Source organism: Vicugna pacos, chromosome 31, assembly GCF_048564905.1.
Source record: "Vicugna pacos chromosome 31, VicPac4, whole genome shotgun sequence".
Classification (NCBI taxonomy): domain Eukaryota; kingdom Metazoa; phylum Chordata; class Mammalia; order Artiodactyla; family Camelidae; genus Vicugna; species Vicugna pacos.
In genome coordinates, this window is record NC_133017.1 from 9361501 (window position 1) to 9388522 (window position 27022).

General features: G+C 60.6%; 1 protein-coding gene across 1 annotated transcript; it reads right to left on the reverse strand.

Annotated features, from left to right (window-relative positions):
- Positions 1–2090: 2090 nt before the first annotated feature.
- Positions 2091–19173, reverse strand: LOC140690594 (uncharacterized). Its single transcript, XM_072952461.1, has 4 exons — positions 18840–19173; positions 11866–12182; positions 2132–2379; positions 2091–2100 (listed from the first exon to the last, which is right to left on the reverse strand). Exons 1-4 carry the CDS (start codon positions 18907–18909, stop codon positions 2091–2093), a joined length of 645 nt encoding a protein of 214 aa, XP_072808562.1. The 5' UTR covers positions 18910–19173.
- Positions 19174–27022: the final 7849 nt, after the last annotated feature.

The window sequence follows — 27022 nt, forward strand, 5'->3', positions numbered from 1 at the left end:
TCCTGCACACTCCTTGGCCTGCCCCATTTGGCCCTGCCCTCTCCTGTGATGGCCCTCACCTTTCCTGCACTCTCCGGGGCCTGAACACTACTGGCCCTGCACACTCCTGGGCCTGCACACTTCTGTCCCTGCACACTCCTAGGCCTGCCCTCTCCTGGGCCCACACAATGCCTCGTCTGCACAGTCCTGGGCCTGCACACTCCTTGGCCTGCACACCAGCCCTCTGTGGGGCCCTTCCTTTGCTGAGTCTGTGCATGAGCTCCCTGTGATGCCAGCCCGCAGAGGTGACAGGTGCAGTAGGTGTTTGTGGTTCTAGAGACATGATGGCTTTCCTAGGAAGCCGGGTCAAGAATGATCCCCACTGCGCCGATGGGGGATTGGGGAGACCCTGAGAAGCAGGTGGCTTGTCCAGGGTGACAGCACTGCTGGCGGGGGAGCTGGGTCTGAAGCCAGCTGTGTCATCAGAGCTGTGACCCTGGCTGCATCCAGGCCTCCCCAGGGCTATAGGAGGGGCCGTGTTGGTGTCACTGGGTGGACATGGCATGGGGTGGGAAGTGAGCCATCAGCAGCCCAGAGAGGCCCTTGGGGAGCTTTGTGTAAGGAGGAAGCTTGGGGAAGGGGACCCCAGGAAGTGACCTCACTTCCCTGGCAACAGAGCCCAACAGAACTTGGGACCCAGGTCACCAGGCACCCGCTGTGTAGAGAAGGACACTTCTCAACCTACTTGGCTGGTGAACTCAGCTCAGCTCAGACATGTTTTGTTGCATCCCAAGATCCCGAGGTCGCGGCCCCCGGAAAGCCCGCAGCAACGGCCTTTGCCAACAGTGCCGACAGTGGGTCGGGTCTCACCCCAGGCGCCTCTGGCCTTTTGGCCAGAGGGACCGAAAGGTAACACAGGGAGGCCCAGGGCAGGCCCGCCCAGGCCAGGCCACCACTCAGACCCCACCCGGGTGGCCCCACAGCCCCTTCCTGACTGGTGGCGGTGGGGCAGTCATGTTGGGGGGGTCCTGCCTCAAGCAAGAGCAGGCTGAGGAAGGGTCAGAGGCCTGGGGGGCCGATCACGTCACCAACCTGGGTCCAAGCGGGCTGGCTGGGATGTGGAGAACCGGGGCAGGGCCCTGCTGCCCGAGGTGGCGCCCATGCCCTAGGGTGTGTCTCTTGCCTCCCGGGTGACTGAGATGACCAAGGTCCCAGTCTGATCAGGCAGCAGACGGTCGAGTGGGGCAGAAGCAGGAGTGGTCCTGGCCAGGCAGGGCTCTGAGACCTGCGGGCCGAGCCGGCTGCCGGTCACTGTCATTGCAGAGCCAGACACCGCAGGATCCGGGGAACCAGGACACTCATGCCAGCTCCCCAAGTGAGGGGCTGGTGTGCCACACTGTGGAAGGCCAGCACAGGCTCCGGAAGAGTCTGGGTATGAAGGGCTCCCCACCACCACGGCCTCCTGCCCAGACGTCGCCCAGGTCTCTCCCCAGGATCTTGCCCAGGGCTGAGGGGCAGCTCAGCACCCCCGGCTCTGACCTGGAGCACCGGGCCCACCACCCGGGGATTCAGGTAGAGGGCCAGGAGCCCCCCGAAGCACAGCCCAAAGGTGAGAAGGGCAGGGCCGGTGCGGGTGTGTAGGTGAGGGAGGGCGGAGGGCTGGGCCACACAGGGAGGCATTCCCAAAGTCTGCTGTTGGGACCAGAACAAAGACGGGCCTCAGACCACCTGTCTGGAAGAATTCGGTCACAGAACAAGTGCCTGTGGGCACTTGCTCGGTGGGAGCTGTCTGCAAAGCTCTGGGAAGATTTCTGTCCTTGAAAAGGCACGTGGAAAGGGAGCCATGTGGGTACCTTTTTCCAGGTTGTGCCTGAGCACAACCACTAGACTTAAAGCTCTCTCCACATCCAACAGTTACAGGTCCAGAGCAGGCAGGGGCAGGGGAAGACGCCAGAGAACAAAAACAGGACCACCAGGGTCCAGCAGGAGAACGCGAACTCCCTCCAGCTGCTCCTGCTGAACATGAAGATCCTGCTGCTCCAACTGCATATGAAGAGCCTGCCATTCCTGCTGATCTAGCTGCTCCTGAAGAGCCCGCTGTTCCTGCTGATCTAGCCGATCCTGAAGAGCCCGCCGCTCCTGAAGAGCCTGCCGCTCCTGCTGATCTAGCCGCTCCTGAAGAGCCTGCCTCTCCTGAAGAGCCTGCCTCTCCTGCTGATCTAGCCGCTCCTGAAGAGCCCACGGCTCCTGAAGAGCCTGCCATTCCTGAAGAGCCCGCCGCTCCTGAAGCGCCTGCCGTTCCTGCTGATCTAGACACTCCTGAAGAGCCCGCCATTCCTGCTGATCTAGCCGCTCCTGAAGAACCTGCCGTTCCTGCTGATCTAGCCGATCCTGAAGAGCCTGCAGCTCCTGCTGATCTTGCCACTCCTGAAGAGCCTGCCGCTCCTGAAGAGCCCACCGATCCTGAAGAGCCTGACGCTCCTGCTGATCTAGCTGCTCCTGAAGAGCCCGCCATTCCTGCTGATCTAGCTGCTCCTGAAGAGCCCGCCATTCCTGCTGATCTAGCCGCTCCTGAAGAGCCCGCCATTCTTGCTGATCTAGCCGCTCCTGAGGAGCCTGCAGCTCCTGAAGAGCCTGCCATTACTGAAGAGCCTGCAGCTCCTGAAGAGCCTGCCATTCCTGCTCATCTAGTCGCTCCTGAAGAGCCCGCAGCTCCTGAAGAGCCTGCCATTCCTGAAGAGCCCGCCGCTCCTGAAGAGCCTGCCGCTCCTGCTGATCTTGCCACTCCTGAAGAGCCTGCCGCTCCTGCTGATCTTGCTGCTCCTGAGAAGCCTGCAGTTCCTGCACCTGCACCTGGGCCGCTGGGCAGTGGAGAACCATTTCAGGCATCATCACCCCCTAGGGCTCTGCCCCCTCTGCACCCTCCTACACCTTCTCCAAAATCCCACCATAAATCCCCTCCCCTACCCGAAGTTGACTTCCCTACCCCTGAATTTGCTTTTGTTTTGTTTTTCTTTAGTTTAGTTTATTTGTTTTACATCATTTATGGCATCCTGTATTTTTCCATTTTCCACTTCCTTTAATAAAATACAGATTTTTTTCCCTTTTAAATTGTGCATTTCAGGAACATTAAGTGCATTCCCATGCTGTCCGACCATCACTATCATGTAGTTTTATGCTCTTTACGCTATTTATGCCCGTGAAGTACATCCCACCACGGCCTCAAACCCCTCATCTGGACACTCCTGGGCATGCACACTCCTGGGCCTACACAATCCTGGATCTGTACACTCCTGGGCCTTCCCTGGCATGGGCCTTCTCTGGCCCTGGCTTGCACACTACTGGGCCTGCACACTCCTGGATTGCACACTCATGGGCCTGCACACTCCAGGACATGCACAATCTTGAGCCTGAACACACCTGGGCCTGTGTACTCCTGATTTTGCACACTCCTGGGCCTGAACACTGCTGGGCCTGCACAGCCCTAGGCCTGTACAATTCTGGGCCTGCACACTCCTGTCTCTGCACACTCCGGAGTCTGCACACGCCTGGGCCTGCACACTCCTGGGCCTGTACACCCCTGGGCCTGCACCCTCCTTGGCCTGCACACTCCTCTGTCTGCACACAGCTGGGCCTGCAAACTTCAGGGCCTGCACTCTACTTGGCCTGCACACTACTGGGCCTGCTCCCTCCTATGCCTGCACACTCCTGGGCATGCACACTCCTGGGCCTGCACACTCTTGGGCCTGCCCTGTCCCTGGCACCAGCCTCCTTCACCCCAACGGTGCCACTCACAAGGCTGCGGCGTCTAGCCAGGAGCCCCCAACCGAAACCCCTCCCGAGGGACCCCCTTGCCGGCCCCCAGGGAAGCAGCGGGGCTCCTCTTACCTGCGAGGCGGAGACGTAGTCCAGCTGCAGCCTGACGTCCAGCTGCCGGGCGTGCAGGGCCAGCGTGCATGAGGGCAGCAGGATGGCCGTGATCGGCTGGAAGCTGCCCCCCGAGCCTCTACCGCCCCTTGGGGAAGAGGAGGAGGAAAATCCACGTCAGTGCCAAGAACACAGGACCCGTCCACAGAGGGCCCCTCAGGTGTGACAACCCCAGAGGCGCCCGCAGCCGACCTGGACTGAGAGCCACTTTTCTCGCGGAAGCTCAAGGACCTATGCTGAGCCTCCCTCTCCCTCCCTAAAGAGGGAAAACCCAGAGGCTTTCTAACTTTGCACTCACTGTCCATGTATCAGCCATGTCTAGTTTACCTGCACACTCCAGGGCCTGTACGCATCTATCCTTACACACTCCTTGCCTGCAAACTCCTGGGCCTCCTCCCTCCTGTACCTACACACTCCTGGGCCTGCACCACCCAGGGCCTGCCCTCTCCTGGGACCGCACAATCCCTCGAGTGCACACTCAGGGCCTGCACACTCATGGGCCTTCCCTCTCCTGGGCCTGCCTCCAATTCGCCCGGCCCTCTCATGGACCTCCACACTCCTGGGCCTGCACACTCCAGAGCCTGTGTTCTCCTAGGCCCGCACACTCCTGGGACAGCACACACCTGGGCCTACACACTCCTGGACCTGCGCACACCTCGGCCTGCATGAACCTGGGCTTGTACACTCCTGGGCCTGTTACCACTTATGCCTGTGCACAGCTAGGCTTGTTCCCATCTGTGCCGGCACACTCCTGGGGCTACACACGGATTGAAATACACAGCCCTAGGCCTGTACAATACTGGGCCTGCACTCTCCTGTCTCTGAACACTCCGGTCTGCACACTCCTTGGCCTGCACACTCCTGAGCGTACTCCCTCCTGTGCCGGCACACTCCTAGGCATGTACACGCCTGGGCCTGCCCTCTGCTTGGTGGGTATGGTCATGGGACTCCCCATTCCTGCGCCTGAACACCCTTGGGCCTGCCCTTTCTTGGGCCTGCACACTCTGGGGCCTGACGTCCCCTGGTTCCAGACACTACAGGGACTGAACACTCCTGGGCCTGCACACTGCTGGGTATGCACAGCCGTGGGCCGCACACTCCTGTCTCTGCACACTCCGGTGTCTGCACACTCCTGGGCCTGTACACTCCTGGACCTGCCCTGGACTGGGCTTGCACCCTCCTGGGCCTGCACACTCCAAGGCCTGCACACTCCTGGGTCTGCACACTACTGGGGCTGCTCCCACTTGTGCCTGCACACTCCTGGGCCTGCACACTCCTTGCCCTGCACACTCCTGGGGGTGCACACTGCTTGGTCTGCACACTCCTGGGCCTGCACATTCCAGGGATTGTCCTCTCCAGGGTCTGCACATTCCTTGGCCTGCACCTTCCTTGTCCTGTGCACTCCTCTGTCTGCACACTCCTGGGCCTGCACACTCCTTGGCCTGCAAACTCCAGGGCCTGCACACACATGGGCCTGTACACTCCTGGGCCTGCCCTGGCCTGGGCCTGCGTATTCCTTTTCCTGCACACTCCACTGTCTGCACACTCCTGGGCCTGCCCTCTCCTGGACCTACAAAATGTTGGGCCTGCACACACCTGGGCCTGTATACCCCTGGACCTGCACACACCTGTGACTGATCCCTCCTGTGTCTGCACACTCCAGGTCCTGCACACTCCTGGGACTTCCCTCTCCTGGGCCTGCCCCAAATTCGGCCGGCCCTCTCCTGGACCTGTACATCCTTGGGCCTTCACACTACTGGGCCTGCTCCCACTTGTGCATGCACACACCTGGGCCTGCACACTCCTCGGCCTGTAGACTCCAGGACTTACACCCTCCCTGGCCTGCACACACCTTTGTCTGCACACTCCTGGGCCTGCAATCTTCAGGACCTGCACACTCCTGGGACAGCAGACACCTGGGCCTTCATACTCCTGGACCTGAGAACACTCGGGCCTGCATGAACCTGGGCTTGTACACTCCTGGGCCTGCAAACTTCAGGACCTGCACACTCCTGGGACAGCAGAGACCTGGGCCTTCACACTCCTGGACCTGCGCACACTTGGTCCTGCATAAACCTGGGCTTGTACACTCCTGGGCCTGCTCCCATCTATGCCTGCACAATCCTAGCCCTGTTCCCACCTGTGCCGGCACACTCCTGGGCATGCACACTCCTGTCTCTGCACACTCCAGTGTCTGCACACTCCTGGGCCTGTACACTCCTCTGTCTGCTCACTCCTGGGCCTGCCCTCTTCTGGGTCCGCACAAATCCGCGTGTGCACATTCCAGAGCCTGCAAACTCCTGGGCCTTCCCTCTCCTGGGCCTGCCCCCTATTCGGCCGGCCCTCTCCAGGACCTGCACATTCTTGGGCCTTCACACTACTGGGCCTGCTCCCACTTGTGCCTGCACACACCTGGCACTGCACACTCCTCGGCCTGCTCCCTCCTGTGCCTGCACACTCCTGGGCATGCACACTCCTGGGCCTGCACACTCCTGGATCTGTACACTCCTGGGCCTTCCCTGCATGGGCCTTCTCTGGCCTAGGCTTGCACACTGTTGGGCCCGCCCACACTTGGATTGCACACTCATAGGCCTGCACACTCCAAGACATGCACAATGTTTAGCCTGAACACACCTGGGCCTGTATAATCCTGATTTTGCACACTCCTGGGCCTGAACACTGCTGGGCTGCACAGCCCAAGGCCTGTACAATCTTGGGCCTGCACAATCCTGTCTCTGCACACTGCGGAGTCTGCACACGCCTTGGCCTGCACACTCCAGGACCTACACCCTCCTTGGCCTGCACACACCTTTGTCTGCACACTCCTGGGCCTGCAATCTTCAGGACCTGCACACTCCTGGGACAGCAGACACCTGGGCCTTCATACTCCTGGACCTGTGAACACTCGGGCCTGCATGAACCTGGGCTTGTACACTCCTGGGCCTGCAAACTTAAGGACCTGCACACTCCTGGGACAGCAGACACCTGGGCCTTCACACTCCTGGACCTGCGCACACTTGGTCCTGCATAAACCTGGGCTTGTACACTCCTGGGCCTGCTCCCATCTATGCCTGCACAATCCTAGCCCTGTTCCCACCTGTGCCGGCACACTCCTGGGCCTGCACACTCCTGTCTCTGCACACTCCAGTGTCTGCACACTCCTGGTCCTGAACACTCCTGGGCCTGTACACTCCTCTGTCTGCCCACTCCTGGGCCTGCCCTCTCCTGGGTCCGCACTAATCCTCGTGTGCACATTCCAGAGCCTGCAAACTCCTGGGCCTTCCCTCTCCTGGGCCTGCCCCCTATTCGGCCGGCCCTCTCCAGGACCTGCACATTCTTGGGCCTTCACACTACTGGGCCTGCTCCCACTTGTGCCTGCACACACCTGGCACTGCACACTCCTCGGCCTGCTCCCTCCTGTGCCTGCACACTCCTGGGCATGCACACTCCTGGGCCTGCACACTCCTGGATCTGTACACTCCTGGGCCTTCCGTGCATGGGCCTTCTCTGGCCTAGGCTTGCACACTGTTGGGCCCGCACACACCTGGATTGCACACTCATAGGCCTGCACACTCCAAGACATGCACAATGTTTAGCCTGAACACACCTGGGCCTGTATAATCCTGATTTTGCACACTCCTGGGCCTGAACACTGCTGGGCTGCACAGCCCAAGGCCTGTACAATCTTGGGCCTGCACAATCCTGTCTCTGCACACTGCGGAGTCTGCACACACCTTGGCCTGCACACTCCTGGGCCTGTACACTCCAGGACCTACACCCTCCTTGGCCTGCACACACCTTTGTCTGCACACTCCTGGGCCTGCAATCTTCAGGACCTGCACACTCCTGGGACAGCAGACACCTGGGCCTTCATACTCCTGGACCTGCGAACACTCGGGCCTGCGTGAACCTGGGCTTGTACACTCCTGGGCCTGCAAACTTCAGGACCTGCACACTCCTGAGACAGCAGACACCTGGGCCTTCATACTCCTGGACCTGCGCACACTTGGACCTGCATAAACCTGGGCTTGTACACTCCTGGGCCTGCTCCCATCTATGCCTGCACACTCCTAGCCCTGTTCCCACCTGTGCCGGCACACTCCTGGGCCTGCACACTCCTGTCTCTGCACACTCCAGTGTCTGCACACTCCTGGTCCTGCACACTCCTGGGCCTGTACACTCCTCTGTCTGCTCACTCCTGGGCCTGCCCTCTCCTGGGTCCGCACAAATCCTCGTGTGCACATTCCAGAGCCTGCAAACTCCTGGGCCTTCCCTCTCCTGGGCCTGCCCCCTATTCGGCCGGCCCTCTCCAGGACCTGCACATTCTTGGGCCTTCACACTACTGGGCCTGCTCCCACTTGTGCCTGCACACACCTGGGACTGCACCCTCCTCGGCCTGCTCCCTCTTGTGCGTGCACAGTCCTGCGCATGCACACTCCTGGGCCAGCACAATCCTGGATCTGTACACTCCTGGGCCTTCCCTGGCATGGGCCTTCTCTGGCCTGGGCTTGCACACTACTGGACCCGCACACTCCTTGATTGCACACTCATGGGCCTGCACACTCCAGGACAGGCACAATCTTGAGCCTGAACACACCTGGGCCTGTATACTCCTGATTCTGCACACTCCTGGGCCTGAACACTGCTGGGACTCACAGCCCTGGGCATGCATACTCCTGGGCCTGCACACTCCAGGGTCTGTACCCTCTTAGGCCTGCCCTGGCCTGGGCCTGCACCCTCCTTGGCCTGCACACTCCTCTGTCTGCACATTCCTGGGCCTGCACAAGGTTGGGCCTGCACACACCTGGGCCTGTATACTCCTGGATCTGCACACTCCTGTGACTGATCCCTCCTGTGTCTGCACACTCCTGGGCCTGCACACTGCTGGGCCTGCCCTCTCCTGGGCCCGCACAATCCCTCGAGTGCACACTCTGGGCCTGCACACTCATGGGCCTGCACACCCCTGGATATGTACACTCCTGGGCCTTCCCTGGTATGGGCCTTCTCTGGCCCTGGCTTGCACACTACTGGGCCCGCACACTCCTGGATTGCACACTCATGGGCCTGCACACTCCAGGACATGCACAATCTTGAGCCTGAACACACCTGGGCCTGTATACTCCTGATTTTGCACACTCCTGGGCCTGGACACTGCTAGGCCTGCACAGCCCTAACCTGTACAGTCCTGGGCCTGCACACCCCTGTGTCTGCACACTCCGGAGTCTGCACACGCCTGGGGCTGCACACTCCTGGGCCTGTACACTCCTGGGCCTACACACTCCTGGGGGTGCTCACTGCTTGGCCTGCACACTCCTGGGCCTGCACATTCGAGGGCCTGTCCTCTCCAGGGCCTGCACTCTCCTGGGACTGCACACACCTGGGCCTGCATGCTCCTGGACCTGTGCACACCTGGGCCTGCACAAACCTGGGCTTCTACACTCCTGGGCCTGCACACTCCTGTACATGCTCACTCCTGGGACTGTATAATCCTGGGCAAGCACAGTCTTGACCTACACACCCCTGGCCATGCCCTATCCCGGGCCAGCCCCCACTTCGGCCGACCCTCTCATGGACCAGCACACTCCTGGCGCTGCACACTCCAGGGCCTGCTCGCATCTGTCCCTACACACTCCTTCGTCTGCAAACTCCTGGGCCTGCTCCCTCCTGTACCTACACACTCCTGGGCCTGCACATTCCAGGGCATGCCCTCTCCTGGGCCTGCACACTCCAAGGACTGCACACACATGGGCCTGCTCACTCCTGTGACCGCATACTCCTCGGCCTACAAACTCCTTGTCCTGCACACTCCTTGGCCTGCCCCATTTGGCCCTGCCCTCTCCTGTGATGGCCCTCACCTTTCCTGCACTCTCCGGGGCCTGAACACTACTGGCCCTGCACACTCCTGGGCCTGCACACTTCTGTCCCTGCACACTCCTAGGCCTGCCCTCTCCTGGGCCCACACAATGCCTCGTCTGCACAGTCCTGGGCCTGCACACTCCTTGGCCTGCACACCAGCCCTCTGTGGGGCCCTTCCTTTGCTGAGTCTGTGCATGAGCTCCCTGTGATGCCAGCCCGCAGAGGTGACAGGTGCAGTAGGTGTTTGTGGTTCTAGAGACATGATGGCTTTCCTAGGAAGCCGGGTCCAGAATGATCCCCACTGCGCCGATGGGGGATTGGGGAGACCCTGAGAAGCAGGTGGCTTGTCCAGGGTGACAGCACTGCTGGCGGGGGAGCTGGGTCTGAAGCCAGCTGTGTCATCAGAGCTGTGACCCTGGCTGCATCCAGGCCTCCCCAGGGCTATAGGAGGGGCCGTGTTGGTGTCACTGGGTGGACATGGCATGGGGTGGGAAGTGAGCCATCAGCAGCCCAGAGAGGCCCTTGGGGAGCTTTGTGTAAGGAGGAAGCTTGGGGAAGGGGACCCCAGGAAGTGACCTCACTTCCCTGGCAACAGAGCCCAACAGAACTTGGGACCCAGGTCACCAGGCACCCGCTGTGTAGAGAAGGACACTTCTCAACCTACTTGGCTGGTGAACTCAGCTCAGCTCAGACATGTTTTGTTGCATCCCAAGATCCCGAGGTCGCGGCCCCCGGAAAGCCCGCAGCAACGGCCTTTGCCAACAGTGCCGACAGTGGGTCGGGTCTCACCCCAGGCGCCTCTGGCCTTTTGGCCAGAGGGACCGAAAGGTAACACAGGGAGGCCCAGGGCAGGCCCGCCCAGGCCAGGCCACCACTCAGACCCCACCCGGGTGGCCCCACAGCCCCTTCCTGACTGGTGGCGGTGGGGCAGTCATGTTGGGGGGGTCCTGCCTCAAGCAAGAGCAGGCTGAGGAAGGGTCAGAGGCCTGGGGGGCCGATCACGTCACCAACCTGGGTCCAAGCGGGCTGGCTGGGATGTGGAGAACCGGGGCAGGGCCCTGCTGCCCGAGGTGGCGCCCATGCCCTAGGGTGTGTCTCTTGCCTCCCGGGTGACTGAGATGACCAAGGTCCCAGTCTGATCAGGCAGCAGACGGTCGAGTGGGGCAGAAGCAGGAGTGGTCCTGGCCAGGCAGGGCTCTGAGACCTGCGGGCCGAGCCGGCTGCCGGTCACTGTCATTGCAGAGCCAGACACCGCAGGATCCGGGGAACCAGGACACTCATGCCAGCTCCCCAAGTGAGGGGCTGGTGTGCCACACTGTGGAAGGCCAGCACAGGCTCCGGAAGAGTCTGGGTATGAAGGGCTCCCCACCACCACGGCCTCCTGCCCAGACGTCGCCCAGGTCTCTCCCCAGGATCTTGCCCAGGGCTGAGGGGCAGCTCAGCACCCCCGGCTCTGACCTGGAGCACCGGGCCCACCACCCGGGGATTCAGGTAGAGGGCCAGGAGCCCCCCGAAGCACAGCCCAAAGGTGAGAAGGGCAGGGCCGGTGCGGGTGTGTAGGTGAGGGAGGGCGGAGGGCTGGGCCACACAGGGAGGCATTCCCAAAGTCTGCTGTTGGGACCAGAACAAAGACGGGCCTCAGACCACCTGTCTGGAAGAATTCGGTCACAGAACAAGTGCCTGTGGGCACTTGCTCGGTGGGAGCTGTCTGCAAAGCTCTGGGAAGATTTCTGTCCTTGAAAAGGCACGTGGAAAGGGAGCCATGTGGGTACCTTTTTCCAGGTTGTGCCTGAGCACAACCACTAGACTTAAAGCTCTCTCCACATCCAACAGTTACAGGTCCAGAGCAGGCAGGGGCAGGGGAAGACGCCAGAGAACAAAAACAGGACCACCAGGGTCCAGCAGGAGAACGCGAACTCCCTCCAGCTGCTCCTGCTGAACATGAAGATCCTGCTGCTCCAACTGCATATGAAGAGCCTGCCATTCCTGCTGATCTAGCTGCTCCTGAAGAGCCCGCCGTTCCTGCTGATCTAGCCGATCCTGAAGAGCCCGCCGCTCCTGAAGAGCCTGCCGCTCCTGCTGATCTAGCCGCTCCTGAAGAGCCTGCCTCTCCTGAAGAGCCTGCCTCTCCTGCTGATCTAGCCGCTCCTGAAGAGCCCACGGCTCCTGAAGAGCCTGCCATTCCTGAAGAGCCCGCCGCTCCTGAAGCGCCTGCCGTTCCTGCTGATCTAGACACTCCTGAAGAGCCCGCCATTCCTGCTGATCTAGCCGCTCCTGAAGAACCTGCCGTTCCTGCTGATCTAGCCGATCCTGAAGAGCCTGCAGCTCCTGCTGATCTTGCCACTCCTGAAGAGCCTGCTGCTCCTGCTGATCTTGCTGCTCCTGAGAAGCCTGCAGTTCCTGCACCTGCACCTGGGCCGCTGGGCAGTGGAGAACCATTTTAGGCATCATCACCCACTAGGGCTGTGCCCCTCTGCACCCTCCTACACCTTCTCCAAAATCCCACCATAAATCCCCTCCCCTACCCGAAGTTGACTTCCCTACCCCTGAATTTGCTTTTGTTTTGTTTTTCTTTAGTTTAGGTTATTTGTTTTACATCATTTATGGCATCCTATATTTTTCAATTTTCCACCTCCTTTAATAAAATACAGATTTTTTTCCCTTTTAAATTGTGCATTTCAGGAACATTAAGTGCATTCCCATGCTGTCCGACCATCACTATCATGTAGTTTTATGCTCTTCACGCTATTTATGCCTGTGAAGTACATCCCACCACGGCCTCAAACCCCTCCTCTGGACACTCCTGGGCATGCACACTCCTGGGCCTGCACACTCCTGGATCTGTACACTCCTGGGCCTTCCCTGGCATGGGCCTTCTCTGGCCCTGGCTTGCACACTACTGGGCCTGCACACTCCTGGATTGCACACTCATGGGCCTGCACACTCCAGGACATGCACAATCTTGAGCCTGAACACACCTGGACCTGTATACTCCTGATTTTGCACACTCCTGGGCCTGAACACTACTGGGCCTGCACACTGCTCGAACTGCACACTCATGGGTCTGCACACAACAGGACCTGCACAATCTTGGGCATTAACACACCTTGGCCTGTATACACCTGATTCTGTACACTCCAGGGCCTGAAAAATGCTGGGCCTCACAGCCCTGGGCATGCATACTCCTGGGTCTGCACACTCCAGGGTCTGTACCCTCCTGGGCCTGCCATGGCCTGGGCCTGCACATACCTGGGCCTGCACACTCCTGGAACTGCACAATGTTGGGCCTGCACACACCTGGGCTGGCACACTCCTGGACCTGTACACTCCTGTGACTGATCCCTACTGTGTCAGCACACTCCTGGGCCTGCAAACTTCAGGACCTGCACACTCCTGGGACAGCAGACACCTGGGCCTTCACACTCCTGGACCTGCGCACACTTGGACCTGCATAAACCTGGGCTTGTACACTCCTGGGCCTGCTCCCATCTATGCCTGCACACTCCTAGCCCTGTTCCCACCTGTGCCGGCACACTCCTGGGCCTGCACACTCCTGTCTCTGCACACTCCAGTGTCTGCACATTCCTGGTCCTGCACACTCCTGGGCCTGTACACTCCTCTGTCTGCTCACTCCTGGGCCTGCCCTCTCCTGGGTCCGCACAAATCCTCGTGTGCACATTCCAGAGCCTGCAAACTCCTGGGCCTTCCCTCTCCTGGGCCTGCCCCCTATTCGGCCGGCCCTCTCCAGGACCTGCACATTCTTGGGCCTTCACACTACTGGGCCTGCTCCCACTTGTGCCTGCACACACCTGGCACTGCACACTCCTCGGCCTGCTCCCTCCCGTGCCTGCACAGTCCTGGGCATGCACACTCCTGGGCCTGCACACTCCTGGATCTGTACACTCCTGGGCCTTCCCTGCATGGGCCTTCTCTGGCCTAGGCTTGCACACTGTTGGGCCCCCACACACCTGGATTGAACACTCATAGGCCTGCACACTCCAAGACATGCACAATGTTTAGCCTGAACACACCTGGGCCTGTATAATCCTGATTTTGCACACTCCTGGGCCTGAACACTGCTGGGCTGCACAGCCCAAGGCCTGTACAATCTTGGGCCTGCACAATCCTGTCTCTGCACACTGCGGAGTCTGCACACACCTTGGCCTGCACACTCCTGGGCCTGTACACTCCAGGACCTACACCCTCCTTGGCCTGCACACACCTTTGTCTGCACACTCCTGGGCCTGCAATCTTCAGGACCTGCACACTCCTGGGACAGCAGACACCTGGGCCTTCATACTCCTGGACCTGCGAACACTCGGGCCTGCATGAACCTGGGCTTGTACACTCCTGGGCCTGCAATCTTCAGGACCTGCACACTCCTGGGACAGCAGACACCTGGGCCTTCATACTCCTGGACCTGCGAACACTCGGGCCTGCATGAACCTGGGCTTGTACACTCCTGGGCCTGCAAACTTCAGGACCTGCACACTCCTGGGACAGCAGACACCTGGGCCTTCATACTCCTGGACCTGCGCACACTTGGACCTGCATAAACCTGGGCTTGTACACTCCTGGGCCTGCTCCCATCTATGCCTGCACACTCCTAGCCCTGTTCCCACCTGTGCCGGCACACTCCTGGGCCTGCACACTCCTGTCTCTGCACACTCCAGTGTCTGCACACTCCTGGTCCTGCACACTCCTGGGCCTGTACACTCCTCTGTCTGCTCACTCCTGGGCCTGCCCTCTCCTGGGTCCGCACAAATCCTCGTGTGCACATTCCAGAGCCTGCAAACTCCTGGGCCTTCCCTCTCCTGGGCCTGCCCCCTATTCGGCCGGCCCTCTCCAGGACCTGCACATTCTTGGGCCTTCACACTACTGGGCCTGCTCCCACTTGTGCCTGCACACACCTGGCACTGCACACTCCTCGGCCTGCTCCCTCCTGTGCCTGCACACTCCTGGGCATGCACACTCCTGGGCCTGCACACTCCTGGATCTGTACACTCCTGGGCCTTCCCTGCATGGGCCTTCTCTGGCCTAGGCTTGCACACTGTTGGGCCCGCACACACCTGGATTGCACACTCATAGGCCTGCACACTCCAAGACATGCACAATGTTTAGCCTGAACACACCTGGGCCTGTATAATCCTGATTTTGCACACTCCTGGGCCTGAACACTGCTGGGCTGCACAGCCCAAGGCCTGTACAATCTTGGGCCTGCACAATCCTGTCTCTGCACACTGCGGAGTCTGCACATGCCTTGGCCTGCACACTCCTGGGCCTGTACACTCCAGGACCTACACCCTCCTTGGCCTGCACACACCTTTGTCTGCACACTCCTGGGCCTGCAATCTTCAGGACCTGCACATTTCTGGGACAGCAGACACCTGGGCCTTCATACTCCTGGACCTGCGAACACTCGGGCCTGCATGAACCTGGGCTTGTACACTCCTGGGCCTGTAAACTTCAGGACCTGCACACTCCTGGGACAGCAGACACCTAGGCCTTCACACTCCTGGACCTGCGCACACTTGGACCTGCATAAACCTGGGCTTGTACACTACTGGGCCTGCTCCCACTTGTGCCTGCACACACCTGGCACTGCACACTCCTCGGCCTGCTCCCTCCTGTGCCTGCACACTCCTGGGCATGCACACTCCTTGGCCTGCACACTCCTGGATCTGTACACTCCTGGGCCTTCCGTGCATGGGCCTTCTCTGGCCTTGGCTTGCACACTCTTGGGCCCGCCCACACCTGGATTGCACACTCATAGGCCTGCACACTCCAAGACATGCACAATGTTTAGCCTGAACACACCTGGGCCTGTATAATCCTGATTTTGCACACTCCTGGGCCTGAACACTGCTGGGCTGCACAGCCCAAGGCCTGTACAATCTTGGGCCTGCACAATCCTGTCTCTGCACACTGCGGAGTCTGCACACACCTTGGCCTGCACACTCCTGGGCCTGTACACTCCAGGACCTACACCCTCCTTGGCCTGCACACACCTTTGTCTGCACACTCCTGGGCCTGCAATCTTCAGGACCTGCACACTCCTGGGACAGCAGACACCTGGGCCTTCATACTCCTGGACCTGCGAACACTCGGGTCTGCGTGAACCTGGGCTTGTACACTCCTGGGCCTGCAAACTTCAGGACCTGCACACTCCTGGGACAGCAGACACCTGGGCCTTCATACTCCTGGACCTGCGCACACTTGGACCTGCATAAACCTGGGCTTGTACACTCCTGGGCCTGCTCCTATCTATGCCTGCACACTCCTAGCCCTGTTCCCACCTGTGCCGGCACACTCCTGGGCCTGCACACTCCTGTCTCTGCACACTCCAGTGTCTGCACACTCCTGGTCCTGCACACTCCTGGGCCTGTACACTCCTCTGTCTGCTCACTCCTGGGCCTGCCCTCTCCTGGGTCCGCACAAATCCTCGTGTGCACATTCCAGAGCCTGCAAACTCCTGGGCCTTCCCTCTCCTGGGCCTGCCCCCTATTCGGCCGGCCCTCTCCAGGACCTGCACATTCTTGGGCCTTCACACTACTGGGCCTGCTCCCACTTGTGCCTGCACACACCTGGGACTGCACCCTCCTCGGCCTGCTCCCTCTTGTGCGTGCACAGTCCTGCGCATGCACACTCCTGGGCCAGCACAATCCTGGATCTGTACACTCCTGGGCCTTCCCTGGCATGGGCCTTCTCTGGCCTGGGCTTGCACACTACTGGACCCGCACACTCCTTGATTGCACACTCATGGGCCTGCACACTCCAGGACAGGCACAATCTTGAGCCTGAACACACCTGGGCCTGTATACTCCTGATTCTGCACACTCCTGGGCCTGAACACTGCTGGGACTCACAGCCCTGGGCATGCATACTCCTGGGCCTGCACACTCCAGGGTCTGTACCCTCTTAGGCCTGCCCTGGCCTGGGCCTGCACCCTCCTTGGCCTGCACACTCCTCTGTCTGCACATTCCTGGGCCTGCACAAGGTTGGGCCTGCACACACCTGGGCCTGTATACTCCTGGATCTGCACACTCCTGTGACTGATCCCTCCTGTGTCTGCACACTCCTGGGCCTGCACACTGCTGGGCCTGCCCTCTCCTGGGCCCGCACAATCCCTCGAGTGCACACTCTGGGCCTGCACACTCATGGGCCTGCACACCCCTGGATATGTACACTCCTGGGCCTTCCCTGGTATGGGCCTTCTCTGGCCCTGGCTTGCACACTACTGGGCCCGCACACTCCTGGATTGCACACTCATGGGCCTGCACACTCCAGGACATGCACAATCTTGAGCCTGAACACACCTGGGCCTGTATACTCCTGATTTTGCACACTCCTGGGCCTGGACACTGCTAGGCCTGCACAGCCCTAACCTGTACAGTCCTGGGCCTGCACACCCCTGTGTCTGCACACTCCGGAGTCTGCACACGCCTGGGGCTGCACACTCCTGGGCCTGTACACTCCTGGGCCTACACACTCCTGGGGGTGCTCACTGCTTGGCCTGCACACTCCTGGGCCTGCACATTCGAGGGCCTGTCCTCTCCAGGGCCTGCACTCTCCTGGGACTGCACACACCTGGGCCTGCATGCTCCTGGACCTGCGCACACCTGGGCCTGCACAAACCTGGGCTTCTACACTCCTGGGCCTGCACACTCCTGTACATGCTCACTCCTGGGACTGTATAATCCTGGGCAAGCACAGTCTTGACCTACACACCCCTGGCCATGCCCTATCCCGGGCCAGCCCCCACTTCGGCCGACCCTCTCATGGACCAGCACACTCCTGGCGCTGCACACTCCAGGGCCTGCTCGCATCTGTCCCTACACACTCCTTCGTCTGCAAACTCCTGGGCCTGCTCCCTCCTGTACCTACACACTCCTGGGCCTGCACATTCCAGGGCATGCCCTCTCCTGGGCCTGCACACTCCAAGGACTGCACACACCTGGGCCTGCTCACTCCTGTGACCGCATACTCCTCGGCCTACAAACTCCTTGTCCTGCACACTCCTTGGCCTGCCCCATTTGGCCCTGCCCTCTCCTGTGATGGCCCTCACCTTTCCTGCACTCTCCGGGGCCTGAACACTACTGGCCCTGCACACTCCTGGGCCTGCACACTTCTGTCCCTGCACACTCCTAGGCCTGCCCTCTCCTGGGCCCACACAATGCCTCGTCTGCACAGTCCTGGGCCTGCACACTCCTTGGCCTGCACACCAGCCCTCTGTGGGGCCCTTCCTTTGCTGAGTCTGTGCATGAGCTCCCTGTGATGCCAGCCCGCAGAGGTGACAGGTGCAGTAGGTGTTTGTGGTTCTAGAGACATGATGGCTCTCCTAGGAAGCCGGGTCCAGAATGATCCCCACTGCGCCGATGGGGGATTGGGGAGACCCTGAGAAGCAGGTGGCTTGTCCAGGGTGACAGCACTGCTGGCGGGGGAGCTGGGTCTGAAGCCAGCTGTGTCATCAGAGCTGTGACCCTGGCTGCATCCAGGCCTCCCCAGGGCTATAGGAGGGGCCGTGTTGGTGTCACTGGGTGGACATGGCATGGGGTGGGAAGTGAGCCATCAGCAGCCCAGAGAGGCCCTTGGGGAGCTTTGTGTAAGGAGGAAGCTTGGGGAAGGGGACCCCAGGAAGTGACCTCACTTCCCTGGCAACAGAGCCCAACAGAACTTGGGACCCAGGTCACCAGGCACCCGCTGTGTAGAGAAGGACACTTCTCAACCTACTTGGCTGGTGAACTCAGCTCAGCTCAGACATGTTTTGTTGCATCCCAAGATCCCGAGGTCGCGGCCCCCGGAAAGCCCGCAGCAACGGCCTTTGCCAACAGTGCCGACAGTGGGTCGGGTCTCACCCCAGGCGCCTCTGGCCTTTTGGCCAGAGGGACCGAAAGGTAACACAGGGAGGCCCAGGGCAGGCCCGCCCAGGCCAGGCCACCACTCAGACCCCACCCGGGTGGCCCCACAGCCCCTTCCTGACTGGTGGCGGTGGGGCAGTCATGTTGGGGGGGTCCTGCCTCAAGCAAGAGCAGGCTGAGGAAGGGTCAGAGGCCTGGGGGGCCGATCACGTCACCAACCTGGGTCCAAGCGGGCTGGCTGGGATGTGGAGAACCGGGGCAGGGCCCTGCTGCCCGAGGTGGCGCCCATGCCCTAGGGTGTGTCTCTTGCCTCCCGGGTGACTGAGATGACCAAGGTCCCAGTCTGATCAGGCAGCAGACGGTCGAGTGGGGCAGAAGCAGGAGTGGTCCTGGCCAGGCAGGGCTCTGAGACCTGCGGGCCGGGCCGGCTGCCGGTCACTGTCATTGCAGAGCCAGACACCGCAGGATCCGGGGAACCAGGACACTCATGCCAGCTCCCCAAGTGAGGGGCTGGTGTGCCACACTGTGGAAGGCCAGCACAGGCTCCGGAAGAGTCTGGGTATGAAGGGCTCCCCACCACCACGGCCTCCTGCCCAGACGTCGCCCAGGTCTCTCCCCAGGATCTTGCCCAGGGCTGAGGGGCAGCTCAGCACCCCCGGCTCTGACCTGGAGCACCGGGCCCACCACCCGGGGATTCAGGTAGAGGGCCAGGAGCCCCCCGAAGCACAGCCCAAAGGTGAGAAGGGCAGGGCCGGTGCGGGTGTGTAGGTGAGGGAGGGCGGAGGGCTGGGCCACACAGGGAGGCATTCCCAAAGTCTGCTGTTGGGACCAGAACAAAGACGGGCCTCAGACCACCTGTCTGGAAGAATTCAGTCACAGAACAAGTGCCTGTGGGCACTTGCTCGGTGGGAGCTGTCTGCAAAGCTCTGGGAAGATTTCTGTCCTTGAAAAGGCACGTGGAAAGGGAGCCATGTGGGTACCTTTTTCCAGGTTGTGCCTGAGCACAACCACTAGACTTAAAGCTCTCTCCACATCCAACAGTTACAGGTCCAGAGCAGGCAGGGGCAGGGGAAGACGCCAGAGAACAAAAACAGGACCACCAGGGTCCAGCAGGAGAACGCGAACTCCCTCCAGCTGCTCCTGCTGAACATGAAGATCCTGCTGCTCCAACTGCATATGAAGAGCCTGCCATTCCTCCTGATCTAGCTGCTCCTGAAGAGCCTGCCGCTCCTGCTGATCTAGCCGCTCCTGAAGAGCCTGCCTCTCCTGAAGAGCCTGCCGCTCCTGCTGATCTAGCCGCTCCTGAAGAGCCCACGGCTCCTGAAGAGCCTGCCATTCCTGAAGAGCCCGCCGCTCCTGAAGCGCCTGCCGTTCCTGCTGATCTAGACACTCCTGAAGAGCCCGCCATTCCTGCTGATCTAGCCGCTCCTGAAGAACCTGCCGTTCCTGCTGATCTAGCCGATCCTGAAGAGCCTGCAGCTCCTGAAGAGCCTGCCGCTCCTGCTGATCTTGCCACTCCTGAAGAGCCTGCAGCTCCTGCTGATCTTGCCACTCCTGAAGAGCCTGCAGCTCCTGCTGATCTTGCCACTCCTGAAGAGCCTGCTGCTCCTGCTGATCTTGCTGCTCCTGAGAAGCCTGCAGTTCCTGCACCTGCACCTGGGCCGCTGGGCAGTGGAGAACCATTTTAGGCATCATCACCCACTAGGGCTGTGCCCCTCTGCACCCTCCTACACCTTCTCCAAAATCCCACCATAAATCCCCTCCCCTACCCGAAGTTGACTTCCCTACCCCTGAATTTGCTTTTGTTTTGTTTTTCTTTAGTTTAGGTTATTTGTTTTACATCATTTATGGCATCCTATATTTTTCAATTTTCCACCTCCTTTAATAAAATACAGATTTTTTTCCCTTTTAAATTGTGCATTTCAGGAACATTAAGTGCATTCCCATGCTGTCCGACCATCACTATCATGTAGTTTTATGCTCTTTACGCTATTTATGCCTGTGAAGTACATCCCACCACGGCCTCAAACTCCTCCTCTGGACACTCCTGGGCATGCACACTCCTGGGCCTGCACACTCCTGGATCTGTACACTCCTGGGCCTTCCCTGGCATGGGCCTTCTCTGGCCCTGGCTTGCACACTACTGGGCCTGCACACTCCTGGATTGCACACTCATGGGCCTGCACACTCCAGGACATGTACAATCTTGAGTCTGAACACACCTGGACCTGTATACTCCTGATTTTGCACACTCCTGGGCCTGAACACTACTGGGCCTGCACACTGCTCGAACTGCACACTCATGGGTCTGCACACAACAGGACCTGCACAATCTTGGGCATTAACACACCTTGGCTTGTATACACCTGATTCTGTACACTCCAGGGCCTGAAAAATGCTGGGCCTCACAGCCCTGGGCATGCATACTCCTGGGTCTGCACACTCCAGGGTCTGTACCCTCCTGGGCCTGCCATGGCCTGGGCCTGCACACTCCTGGGACTGCACAATGTTGGGCCTGCACACACCTGGGCCGGCACACTCCTGGACCTGCACACTCCTGTGACTGATCCCTACTGTGTCAGCACACTCCTGGGCCTGCAAACTTCAGGACCTGCACACTCCTGGGACAGCAGACACCTGGGCCTTCATACTCCTGGATGTGCGTACACTTGGACCTGCATAAACCTGGGCTTGTACACTCCTGGGCCTGCTCCCATCTATGCCTGCACACTCCTAGCCCTGTTCCCACCTGTGCCGGCACACTCCTGGGCCTGCACACTCCTGTCTCTGCACACTCCAGTGTCTGCACACTCCTGGTCCTGCACACTCCTGGGCCTGTACACTCCTCTGTCTGCTCACTCCTGGGCCTGCCCTCTCCTGGGTCCGCACAAATCCTCGTGTGCACATTCCAGAGCCTGCAAACTCCTGGGCCTTCCCTCTCCTGGGCCTGCCCCCTATTCGGCCGGCCCTCTCCAGGACCTGCACATTCTTGGGCCTTCACACTACTGGGCCTGCTCCCACTTGTGCCTGCACACACCTGGCACTGCACACTCCTCGGCCTGCTCCCTCCTGTGCCTGCACACTCCTGGGCATGCACACTCCTGGGCCTGCACACTCCTGGATCTGTACACTCCTGGGCCTTCCCTGCATGGGCCTTCTCTGGCCTAGTCTTGCACAGTGTTGGGCCCGCCCACACCTGGATTGCACACTCATAGGCCTGCACACTCCAAGACATGCACAATGTTTAGCCTGAACACACCTGGGCCTGTATAATCCTGATTTTGCACACTCCTGGGCCTGAACACTGCTGGGCTGCACAGCCCAAGGCCTGTACAATCTTGGGCCTGCACAATCCTGTCTCTGCACACTGCGGAGTCTGCACACGCCTTGGCCTGCACACTCCAGGACCTACACCCTCCTTGGCCTGCACACACCTTTGTCTGCACACTCCTGGGCCTGCAATCTTCAGGACCTGCACACTCCTGGGACAGCAGACACCTGGGCCTTCATACTCCTGGACCTGCGAACACTCGGGCCTGCATGAACCTGGGCTTGTACACTCCTGGGCCTGCAAACTTCAGGACCAGCACACTCCTGGGACAGCAGACACCTGGGCCTTCATACTCCTGGACCTGCGCACACTTGGTCCTGCATAAACCTGGGCTTGTACAATACTGGGCCTGCTCCCATCTATGCCTGCACAATCCTAGCCCTGTTCACACCTGTGCCGGCACACTCCTGGGCCTGCACACTCCTGTCTCTGCACACTCCAGTGTCTGCACACTCCTGGTCCTGCACACTCCTGGGCCTGTACACTCCTCTGTCTGCCCACTCCTGGGCCTGCCCTCTCCTGGGTCCGCACAAATCCTCGTGTGCACATTCCAGAGCCTGCAAACTCCTGGGCCTTCCCTCTCCTGGGCCTGCCCCCTATTCGGCCGGCCCTCTCCAGGACTTGCACATTCTTGGGCCTTCACACTACTGGGCCTGCTCCCACTTGTGCCTGCACACACCTGGCACTGCACACTCCTCGGCCTGCTCCCTCCTGTGCCTGCACACTCCTGGGCATGCACACTCCTGGGCCTGCACACTCCTGGATCTGTACATTCCTGGGCCTTCCCTGCATGGGCCTTCTCTGGCCTAGGCTTGCACACTGTTGGGCCCGCACACACCTGGATTGCACACTCATAGGCCTGCACACTCCAAGACATGCACAATATTTAGCCTGAACACACCTGGGCCTGTATAATCCTGATTTTGCACACTCCTGGGCCTGAACACTGCTGGGCTGCACAGCCCAAGGCCTGTACAATCTTGGGCCTGCACAATCCTGTCTCTGCACACTGCGGAGTCTGCACACACCTTGGCCTGCACACTCCTGGGCCTGTACACTCCAGGACCTACACCCTCCTTGGCCTGCACACACCTTTGTCTGCACACTCCTGGGCCTGCAATCTTCAGGACCTGCACACTCCTGGGACAGCAGACACCTGGGCCTTCATAATCCTGGACCTGCGAACACTCGGGCCTGCGTGAACCTGGGCTTGTACACTCCTGGGCCTGCAAACTTCAGGACCTGCACACTCCTGGGACAGCAGACACCTGGGCCTTCATACTCCTGGACCTGCGCACACTTGGACCTGCATAAACCTGGGCTTGTACACTCCTGGGCCTGCTCCCATCTATGCCTGCACACTCCTAGCCCTGTTCCCACCTGTGCCGGCACACTCCTGGGCCTGCACACTCCTGTCTCTGCACACTCCAGTGTCTGCACACTCCTGGTCCTGCACACTCCTGGGCCTGTACACTCCTCTGTCTGCTCACTCCTGGGCCTGCCCTCTCCTGGGTCCGCACAAATCCTCGTGTGCACATTCCAGAGCCTGCAAACTCCTGGGCCTTCCCTCTCCTGGGCCTGCCCCCTATTCAGCCGGCCCTCTCCAGGACCTGCACATTCTTGGGCCTTCACACTACTGGGCCTGCTCCCACTTGTGCCTGCACACACCTGGGACTGCACCCTCCTCGGCCTGCTCCCTCTTGTGCGTGCACAGTCCTGCGCATGCACACTCCTGGGCCAGCACAATCCTGGATCTGTACACTCCTGGGCCTTCCCTGGCATGGGCCTTCTCTGGCCTGGGCTTGCACACTACTGGACCCGCACACTCCTTGATTGCACACTCATGGGCCTGCACACTCCAGGACAGGCACAATCTTGAGCCTGAACACACCTGGGCCTGTATACTCCTGATTCTGCACACTCCTGGGCCTGAACACTGCTGGGACTCACAGCCCTGGGCATGCATACTCCTGGGCCTGCACACTCCAGGTTCTGTACCCTCTTAGGCCTGCCCTGGCCTGGGCCTGCACCCTCCTTGGCCTGCACACTCCTCTGTCTGCACATTCCTGGGCCTGCACAAGGTTGGGCCTGCACACACCTGGGCCTGTATACTCCTGGATCTGCACACTCCTGTGACTGATCCCTCCTGTGTCTGCACACTCCTGGGCCTGCACACTGCTGGGCCTGCCCTCTCCTGGGCCCGCACAATCCCTCGAGTGCACACTCTGGGCCTGCACACTCATGGGCCTGCACACCCCTGGATATGTACACTCCTGGGCCTTCCCTGGTATGGGCCTTCTCTGGCCCTGGCTTGCACACTCCTGGGCCCGCACACTCCTGGATTGCACACTCATGGGCCTGCACACTCCAGGACATGCACAATCTTGAGCCTGAACACACCTGGCCCTGTATACTCCTGATTTTGCACACTCCTGGGCCTGGACACTGCTAGGCCTGCACAGCCCTAACCTGTACAGTCCTGGGCCTGCACACCCCTGTGTCTGCACACTCCGGAGTCTGCACACGCCTGGGGCTGCACACTCCTGGGCCTGTACACTCCTGGGCCTACACACTCCTGGGGGTGCTCACTGCTTGGCCTGCACACTCCTGGGCCTGCACATTCGAGGGCCTGTCCTCTCCAGGGCCTGCACTCTCCTGGGACTGCACACACCTGGGCCTGCATGCTCCTGGACCTGCGCACACCTGGGCCTGCACAAACCTGGGCTTCTACACTCCTGGGCCTGCACACTCCTGTACATGCTCACTCCTGGGACTGTATAATCCTGGGCAAGCACAGTCTTGACCTACACACCCCTGGCCATGCCCTATCCTGGGCCAGCCCCCACTTCGGCCGACCCTCTCATGGACCAGCACACTCCTGGCGCTGCACACTCCAGGGCCTGCTCGCATCTGTCCCTACACACTCCTTCGTCTGCAAACTCCTGGGCCTGCTCCCTCCTGTACCTACACACTCCTGGGCCTGCACATTCCAGGGCATGCCCTCTCCTGGGCCTGCACACTCCAAGGACTGCACACACCTGGGCCTGCTCACTCCTGTGACCGCATACTCCTCGGCCTACAAACTCCTTGTCCTGCACACTCCTTGGCCTGCCCCATTTGGCCCTGCCCTCTCCTGTGATGGCCCTCACCTTTCCTGCACTCTCCGGGGCCTGAACACTACTGGCCCTGCACACTCCTGGGCCTGCACACTTCTGTCCCTGCACACTCCTAGGCCTGCCCTCTCCTGGGCCCACACAATGCCTCGTCTGCACAGTCCTGGGCCTGCACACTCCTTGGCCTGCACACCAGCCCTCTGTGGGGCCCTTCCTTTGCTGAGTCTGTGCATGAGCTCCCTGTGATGCCAGCCCGCAGAGGTGACAGGTGCAGTAGGTGTTTGTGGTTCTAGAGACATGATGGCTTTCCTAGGAAGCCGGGTCCAGAATGATCCCCACTGCGCCGATGGGGGATTGGGGAGACCCTGAGAAGCAGGTGGCTTGTCCAGGGTGACAGCACTGCTGGCGGGGGAGCTGGGTCTGAAGCCAGCTGTGTCATCAGAGCTGTGACCCTGGCTGCATCCAGGCCTCCCCAGGGCTATAGGAGGGGCCGTGTTGGTGTCACTGGGTGGACATGGCATGGGGTGGGAAGTGAGCCATCAGCAGCCCAGAGAGGCCCTTGGGGAGCTTTGTGTAAGGAGGAAGCTTGGGGAAGGGGACCCCAGGAAGTGACCTCACTTCCCTGGCAACAGAGCCCAACAGAACTTGGGACCCAGGTCACCAGGCACCCGCTGTGTAGAGAAGGACACTTCTCAACCTACTTGGCTGGTGAACTCAGCTCAGCTCAGACATGTTTTGTTGCATCCCAAGATCCCGAGGTCGCGGCCCCCGGAAAGCCCGCAGCAACGGCCTTTGCCAACAGTGCCGACAGTGGGTCGGGTCTCACCCCAGGCGCCTCTGGCCTTTTGGCCAGAGGGACCGAAAGGTAACACAGGGAGGCCCAGGGCAGGCCCGCCCAGGCCAGGCCACCACTCAGACCCCACCCGGGTGGCCCCACAGCCCCTTCCTGACTGGTGGCGGTGGGGCAGTCATGTTGGGGGGGTCCTGCCTCAAGCAAGAGCAGGCTGAGGAAGGGTCAGAGGCCTGGGGGGCCGATCACGTCACCAACCTGGGTCCAAGCGGGCTGGCTGGGATGTGGAGAACCGGGGCAGGGCCCTGCTGCCCGAGGTGGCGCCCATGCCTTAGGGTGTGTCTCTTGCCTCCCGGGTGACTGAGATGACCAAGGTCCCAGTCTGATCAGGCAGCAGACGGTCGAGTGGGGCAGAAGCAGGAGTGGTCCTGGCCAGGCAGGGCTCTGAGACCTGCGGGCCGGGCCGGCTGCCGGTCACTGTCATTGCAGAGCCAGACACCGCAGGATCCGGGGAACCAGGACACTCATGCCAGCTCCCCAAGTGAGGGGCTGGTGTGCCACACTGTGGAAGGCCAGCACAGGCTCCGGAAGAGTCTGGGTATGAAGGGCTCCCCACCACCACGGCCTCCTGCCCAGACGTCGCCCAGGTCTCTCCCCAGGATCTTGCCCAGGGCTGAGGGGCAGCTCAGCACCCCCGGCTCTGACCTGGAGCACCGGGCCCACCACCCGGGGATTCAGGTAGAGGGCCAGGAGCCCCCCGAAGCACAGCCCAAAGGTGAGAAGGGCAGGGCCGGTGCGGGTGTGTAGGTGAGGGAGGGCGGAGGGCTGGGCCACACAGGGAGGCATTCCCAAAGTCTGCTGTTGGGACCAGAACAAAGACGGGCCTCAGACCACCTGTCTGGAAGAATTCAGTCACAGAACAAGTGCCTGTGGGCACTTGCTCGGTGGGAGCTGTCTGCAAAGCTCTGGGAAGATTTCTGTCCTTGAAAAGGCACGTGGAAAGGGAGCCATGTGGGTACCTTTTTCCAGGTTGTGCCTGAGCACAACCACTAGACTTAAAGCTCTCTCCACATCCAACAGTTACAGGTCCAGAGCAGGCAGGGGCAGGGGAAGACGCCAGAGAACAAAAACAGGACCACCAGGGTCCAGCAGGAGAACGCGAACTCCC

What these genes read in the sequence shown, in the direction of transcription:
- LOC140690594 (XM_072952461.1), bottom strand. Translation starts at nt 18,909, where the DNA reads ATGGGCGCCACCTCGGGCAGCAGGGCCCTGCCCCGGTTCTCCACATCC. An exon ending in GCCAGCCCGCTTGGACCCAG is followed by an intron (nt 12,183 to 18,839) that starts GTTGGTGACGTG and finishes TCCACTGCCCAG; the next exon opens with CGGCCCAGGTGCAGGTGCAG. An exon ending in AGGCTCTTCAGGAGAGGCAG is followed by an intron (nt 2,380 to 11,865) that starts GCTCTTCAGGAG and finishes CAGGAGCTGCAG; the next exon opens with GCTCTTCAGGATCGGCTAGA.